Genomic DNA, 7,553 nt, shown 5'->3' with positions numbered 1-7,553 from the left:
AGATAGCACCCCTACTGGACAGTGAGACCATTGATTCGTGATGCAGAGCCTCCTCTCGTTGACGATGCGTCCCGGCAAATGTGGAAAATATTGACGCTGTTTACTTCTTCGCACATGTGCACGTTGTTGTGAGTTCAATGAGAATTCAACAAGTTTGCTTGCCAAAGTTTTCAATGTTGATGGGAGTCCCAAGTTAGACCAGAAGATGTTATCATCTATGTGATTATGTATGTTTTTGGTCTGTTTCAGTACACTTGGGCAGTTGTAGAAATGTTGGTAAAATAAGGTGTAAATTGGTGGTGTACATTCGTACTAGGAGTAGGAGTAGGAATGTATTATGTACACTTCAGTACCAATATACTGTGGTGTAGGGGCCTAGGCTAGATTTTTCAGTGTTTCCCTGTCTTAACCTTCAACAAGTTCATGTAACTCACACTAGATCATGAAGGAATGTAGTTGCACAGGTTGAACATAGTATAGTTAGGCCTACCATATGTTACCATGATTAATGACTACTCTCTATTTCAGCAATCCTGAATATTTTCAACTGCCAATTCAGTAGTTGACAAGATGAAGAGGAAACAAGACAAGCCTGAGATGGGAAAGGATCCTCCCAACTTGAAGAGATTCCGTGCCAGCATTACAGCATTTAATGCCAAATATGCCTCAGAAGACACTACAGATCCAACTCCAGTAGAAAGTAAAGACAAACCTAAGATGAATCGCAAGCAGAAGAGAAAAGAGGGGAGAAAGCTGAAGAAGGCGAAGAGGAATGCATTCTGCAGTCATGCTCCAGTAGGCCTTGGTGGTTTTATGATTTTATATTAATTTATTAAATTCTAAAGTGATCTTTTTTCTGCTTTCTGGTTGTGACAGTGGCCTCAAGACCAATTTTTATTGCCTGGAATTGGAAAGTATAATCAAACACCGCTGAACATTTGTATGCACAATCATGCAATTATTAGTGTCAGAAATTGATATTAATGTTCTTATTTTAGATCCCAAAAACTATACAGGATTTGCACCCTGCACCAGTTAAGAAGGAAAAGAAGGTGAAGACCCCTGAAGAGCAAAAAGCACTAAACAAGAGAAAGAAAGAAAAACAAAAGGCAAAGAAAAGGGAAAAGGAGGAAGAGTCTAACAAGGTAGGAGTGAATTTTACACTCTTGAACTGAAGAGGCTAGTGCGAGGGCTGGTGATGTCTGACTTGGTTGAGTAGAATTGAAAAATTCCGTCTCTTTCTGCATCGAAAACTGTGGGCTTGACTCCTGGTAAAAGATGTACCCATGTGATTGACAGGTAGATAAGGCAATTCCTGTGTAATAGCATGTTTCTCTCTGACCAGTAGGCCAATGAGACAGATGTGACCAATCATTTCCAATTCTATTATTTTCCTCAAAGGAAAAAGAATTGAAGAAACAAGCAATGGCAATAGCAAACAAGAGAGAAGACAAACTCATCAAACAGCTTGAGAAGAGCATGAAAATGAACAAGAGGAAGAAGAAAAAGGCTCCAGGAGAAAGCACCCCACTGCCAAAAGCATTTACAGATGATGGCCTAGACTGTATCCTTTATTCAATAAAGCACCCCACGGTCAAAAACATTTACAGATGATGGCCTAGACTGTATCCTTTATTCAATAAAGCACCCCACTGCCAAAAGCATTTACAGATGATGGCCTAGACTGTATCCTTTATTCAATAAAGCATCCCACTGTCAAAAGCATTTGCTGATGAGGGTCTGGACTGTATCCTGCAAAAGTGTGATCCTTGTGTATATCAATTATATGCTTACTCCAAATATATTTTTCGTTTTCCTTAACGTCTTCCCAGATCTTTTAGATGCCGTTGATTCAAACAAACTAAAAGCTATCTATGATGAGGAGGGGGAGTCCGACCTTGACCTTGGGCTTGATAGTGGCTCAGATCAAGAGGGTTCTGAGGAGGAATCGGATGGTGAAAAGAACATTTTTAACATATTTTAATTCTTCGACATTATTCTAAGATGGTGGTTTGTTTAAAGAGCTTTATACTGTCATGCTTCAAACCATTTGTGAAAAGTGGAGCTGGGAGATCTGTCCTTGTCACTTTAGATTGCTGCAAGCTGTATGTTGTGCTTTTTCTTACAGATTCAGATTTGTATGAAGAGTCGCCTCTAGAACCATCTGATTCTAGCAAAGACGAGGAAGCTGCGGATTTCTTGCAAATAATCCGAGCAAAGGACAAAGGTGCAATAAAACAGGTCAAGTTCCTGAAAGAGCCAGTAGAGGGCAGTGATGGTGGTGACGTAGAGAAGAAGTCGAAAAAGAAGGAAAAATCAGTAAAATTTGCATTGGAAGACGGTGGTAATGTTGCTTATGGTGAATTTAGTGGGAACAAACTTGGGCAGAATACCTTGACTAATATCGATGTTGGGACTAACGTTCTAAAGGGTAAGAAGAAAAAGAGTGGTAAATCAGTTGGAATTTTAATAGAGGGAGAAGGAGTTAGTGATAGTGACAATACTGGTGTTTCTAAATTGAAAATGGTTAAGAAAGGTCAAAAAGTAGTCCCTGAGTCTGACTCTGAGGAAGAAATACGTTTAGACTCTGGTGATGATAAGGGGTCTGATGAAGAAGAGCGAGAGGAAGATTCTGGGGAGGAATTTGAGGATGAGGAGTCTGGGTCGGTACAGTTAGATTCTGAAGCATCAGATGAAGAGGAAGAAACAAAACCAAAACTGAAAGAGGATATTTATGGACGACTGAGGGATGCTGAAGGGAATGTTTATAAAGAGTCTGAGGTTGGCAGAGGTGGTGGTGGAGCATACGTACCTCCTGCAAAGAGATTGGCAATGGCGCAGGGGTCAGAAAAGAAGAAGATCGAGTTGGAGAGATTGAAGAAACAGTTGAAAGGACTTATGAACAGGTGTGTATTCTTATGCCCGTTTCAGCCAGTTGTCTTTCTCTCTCTTTGAACATTGCAGCGTAGGTCTTATCATTGGTGTTTTTGTTGTCCAGACCGAATGGGGGTAGGAGATCATGTAGCATTTGAAAAAAAGCAAATTGAACTTTTGTTCTGTCTCAATTCTAGTAGAACTGGAGAGAAATTAGTTATTGTTTATTTTAATTCAATGTTGTTTTCTCCAGAGTGAGCGAGTCCAATATGCAGGGTATATGCGGCCAGATAGGTCAGCTCTACCTCCATCACAGCCGTGCTGACATGAACGAGAGCCTGACGGAGATTCTGATGACGAACTGTATTTCACCGGTGTTGACGCCAGAGAGACTTGGGTTGGAGTTGGCCATGCTGGTCGCTGTGCTGCATTCTAATGTTGGCATTGAAGTTGGTAAGAAAGATTGTTTGATCCGTGTAGAAAATAGAAATGTCATTAATAGGGCATCAGCGTTAAATGGAGCAAATATTCGGCATTTAGCGGGTAGGGGCCAATTTTCGGCAGAAAAGACAAACTCAACAAGGTTGTTAAAACGCTTAATCAAATGTACATCAAAGTTGCAATTTCATGAAACCCCAAAGTAAAATGACCACAGATATTTCTGGGTTTACGGTATGTACATGTATCCCATGCTGAAATTTTAATGAAATAAGCGACAAAGAATAAGTATTACTGTTTTATTTTCCAGGTGCTTTCTTCCTACAGCAATTGGCCAATAAATTTGATGAGCGCTTCAAATTGGGTGGTAACTATGGCGACGGGAAGGAGGCAGATAATATCTTGATTATGATTGGTCACCTTTATAACTTCAAGGTTGTCCATTGCCTGCTCGTGTTCGACATCCTCAGGAAGCTGACTGAGAGTTTTCAGGAGAAAGATATCGAACTGATCATGGGATTATTAAAAAGTAAGTAAAGGGTTTTTCATATCGATCTGGCCAAAGGTACTCAGCTGAACTCAGGAATGTGACCAGATCACATTTACCAAAAGATAGTCACGAGACCACCAACTGATGCCCTAGGTGCCAAGAATGAAGAAGAAGAAAAATGGTGATTGATTTATGAGTGTCTCTCCATTTCAGATGTTGGTTTTGGCCTGCGTAAAGACGATCCCGCCGCCTTGAAGGAGGTCATAGTCCAGGTTCAGACCAAAGCTAACACGGCGGATATGGAGCAGTTCAAAGACAAGTGAGAAATTCACTCGAACCTCCCTAAGTGGATACCTCTGTACTAACAACACCCTCTCTATTGGGGATACCCTCAGAACTAAGAAAAGCTGGTCTTGAAGGAGAGCTGTCCTTGATTTGAGAGGTCAAATTGAATTCAAACCACCAATTTGAGTCCAAAACTCGCCGCTGCTCTCCCATGCAATACAGCCAGATCAAGAGCTGATTCGGGAAGTAACCCAGACTTTATCTCTGTCAAGAAGATGGTTTCAAGGCTGTGCAATTCCTAGCGCCACATGGGCCTTTGATTCCTTTTTCTTGGGCAGGCTAAGAGTTGGGATTAGGGGTGAATGTGCAGCGTATCATGATTTCAGTGAAAATATTCCGATTCTTTTCTCAGATCTCGGGTGAAGTTCATGCTGGAGGTGCTGCTTGCGATACGGAACAATAATGTGCGGAAGATACCTAACTATGACCCGTCACATCTTGAGCATTTAAAGAAACTTCTTCGAGGATATATAAAAGGTATGTTCTTTCCTTTTGTACATGTACATGTAATACTGGGTAAAGGTTCATCAAAAGTGTATTTGATTGACAGATAGTCAAGTCATAGTGGCATCAAGATATATATTGCACTGTCACAAGTAGACTACATGTTTTAAACACATTTTTCAGGTTCCGGCTCAACGACAGACTCGGAATTAAGAATATCGCTCCACGATTTGGTGAATGCCGAGAACAAGGGTAGATGGTGGGTGGTAGGATCAGCGTGGACTGGCCGCGAGACAGACAGACGAGAAACAGGTAAGAATACAAATGACAGAGTTCTCATCCGAACTTCCCCTGAGTGGCATCATTCAATTCAATCGGCAGCATCCAATAATTTAGACCAAATAATTTTTCACATTGTAACTATTTGTGACAGTATTTCATTAGGCCACTGTAGACCAGTTGTCGCCACTGTAAAAATTCATTGAATATGTTTTGGTATCGCTTCAATGTCAATTTCAAACTGGAAAGACCAGTATTGTATTGAATAGTTAGCATGGTCCTGCCATCAGCTGCAATGGAGTCCTCAGTGCTAGCTCGAATTTCACACAGGCTCCAGCCCTACCTGTCTTTTCATGCATGGATTATTTCATTCCTTAATTGTTCAGTCTCCAGCCAAACATCTATTGAATTGCCCGAAAACATCAGTATGGAGATTATGGACTTGGCTAAGAAGCAACGCATGAACACAGATGTCAGACGGACGATCTTCTGTGTGCTTATGACAAGCGAGGTGAGCTGATTATATTATACAAAGTGTTCAAAATGTAAAGAATTTTCACCAGATATAAGTTTAGATATCTTTCCTAGGTTGATTCACTCATAAAGTCACCAATAGGTGTACTAAGTCACAGTACAGTGGGATTATTCATGCTTGTATGATGACCTGCTTCCCTCACTGTGCATATAAGTCACCTGGAGACCACCCGTTAGACCCCTACCTCCTGCCTTTAGGACCCCTCAACCCCTTAATCCCTCTTGATAATTTGTCGAGGAAAATGAAGGTTTCATCTATCTTCCTTTCAGGACTTTGTTGATGCCTTTGAAAAGTTGTTACGACTGAGCTTAAAGCACCAGCAAGAGCGAGAAATCATTCACGTCATCATGGACTGCTGCTTGCAAGAGAAAGTATTCAATCCATATTATGCATACTTAGGCCAGAAGTTCTGTGAATACGATAGGAGATTTCAGGTAAATAATAAATAGATCAGAATTGTGTCTTCTGATCAAACCCTGAGGCTGAACTGCCAGTGTTAGCTCTTGGGATGATTACATGTTGGGTGGAGCCCATGCATTGAGACTTGTGATAGATGTCAGACGGTCAAGGAATATCCATTTTGCCTAAAAAACTCATCATATCTGAGTGACCGAATGTGATACAGGTGTCTCTTTCGACCATATCTTTGACCAATTTTGTTTTGTCTTTTTAGTTTTCAAGTACATGTAAATGTTCTTCCAATATCATGATATCTGCCTCTTCTCTTGTAGATGACCATCCAGTTCCACCTGTGGGACAAGCTGAAGACATTACAAGGCCTATCAAATCACAGCATGAGCAACCTAGCCAAGTTCCTTGTCCATTTGTTTGCTACCAAAGCTTTGTCGATTTCAGTGTTAAAGGTGAGGTACTCTTCCTTCTTCAATGTTTGTTCCTGTAGGTGGGGAGTAAATGTTCAGGGGAGTATTCCTACTCCTAAGAGAGAGATATCAGAGAGAACTACAGGCCTGGCTGTGCAAGTACTTGAAAACATGAACCAGTGTCTTCAACTGAATTTGCGTCTCAAGGGACAGCTGTCCTACATCATACCGATAGCTCTGGAAGTGATAGGTGTTGATGTTAAAATGCTCCTGTGACAGCCCTGACGGTGACAGCTATCTTCCTCCACCAAACCTCTTTTCCAATATTATTGTATAATAATCTTTCTTTCATTACAGGTTGTTGAATTTGGTGAAATGGACAAAATAATGGTGAAGTTTTTACGCTTCATTCTCCTTGGTTTATTAGTCGACCACGCTGACTACACGATTAAAGATGTCTTCCATCGCATCGCTACGTTTCCAAAGTTACACGTTCTACGAGAAGGACTGAAGTTATTTTTGCATCATTTCATTCTGAAAAACAAGGAAAAGTATCCCACGGGAGATGTGAATCTTGAGCAAAGGGTTAAAATGGCAGAGGCAGCATTGAAATCTGGAGAGACGAAGTTGAGGATGTGATTGTGATGTGATTGGATGAACTAGGACTCCATCTTTTGATCACTCTCTGTGTTTAGTTTGAACCATTGTTTAATGACTTTCATGGGTGGCTATTCATGCTGAGTGTGTAGTTGGATGTCAGTTGAAGATTACAGCAGTGCTGTCTGCAGTGAGGGCATCTAATTCTAAGGACATCCTTCGAAGTGGTGAAAACGAATGTCATGTTTCATGAATGGGGAGCAGGGGTCTGCCACGAAATATGTTTCACCAACTTGATCACTACCAATATCACTTCTGACTGAAAAATTATGGTGCAGACATTGTTTGCCTTAGGGATCATATTTTTGTTAAAATGTGCAGAACTTCATAATAAATGATAAAATCTCGAAAAATTATTGTCTTTGTTTTTAATGTGAATGCTGAAATAGAATGAGTGCTGACCTGGTCAAATTTGTCTTCTCCTGAAGTTTTTTAAAATCTGCCATGTCTCCTTGGAAGCGAAGTGTCTGACATGGAGACATTGTCACAACCTATCTCTGTCCAAACACTTAGGTGAAGTGGGCTATACTGTCTTCCTTGTCATAATCAGGATGTCTCAGAAATGATCTGTTCAACCTAAAGGTCCTGACATGGAGACGTCAGCACAACCAAATTAGGCTGAACTGTCTTCCATGCTATCTGAATGTCTCAGAAAGGACCTGTTGAGCCT

The 7,553-nt window shown here is 40.9% G+C and overlaps 1 protein-coding gene across 2 annotated transcripts; it reads left to right on the top strand.

Annotated features, from left to right (window-relative positions):
* Positions 1-98: 98 nt before the first annotated feature.
* LOC135500706 (nucleolar MIF4G domain-containing protein 1-like) lies at positions 99-7,225 on the top strand. 2 transcript variants are annotated; one of them, XM_064792324.1, is made up of 15 exons: positions 99-227; positions 529-795; positions 999-1,145; positions 1,402-1,564; positions 1,833-1,955; positions 2,129-2,906; positions 3,128-3,327; positions 3,623-3,841; positions 4,016-4,121; positions 4,500-4,624; positions 4,775-4,903; positions 5,257-5,381; positions 5,675-5,839; positions 6,137-6,268; positions 6,584-7,225. In XM_064792324.1, exons 2-15 carry the CDS (start codon positions 571-573, stop codon positions 6,863-6,865), a joined length of 2,919 nt encoding a protein of 972 aa, XP_064648394.1. In that variant the 5' UTR covers positions 99-227; positions 529-570; the 3' UTR covers positions 6,866-7,225. The 2 variants fall into 2 exon arrangements, with proteins under 2 accessions (XP_064648394.1, XP_064648395.1); XM_064792325.1 differs by lacking the exons at positions 99-227; positions 529-795; positions 999-1,145; positions 1,402-1,564 and adding an exon at positions 1,642-1,686 and having other exon boundaries at positions 1,833-2,906.
* Positions 7,226-7,553: the final 328 nt, after the last annotated feature.

Source organism: Lineus longissimus, chromosome 16 (genome assembly GCF_910592395.1).
Source record: "Lineus longissimus chromosome 16, tnLinLong1.2, whole genome shotgun sequence".
In the NCBI taxonomy this organism is placed as follows: Eukaryota; Metazoa; Nemertea; class Pilidiophora; order Heteronemertea; family Lineidae; genus Lineus; species Lineus longissimus.
Note: the sequence above shows the minus strand (reverse complement) of the source record. Positions and strands in the feature narration are given on the sequence as shown.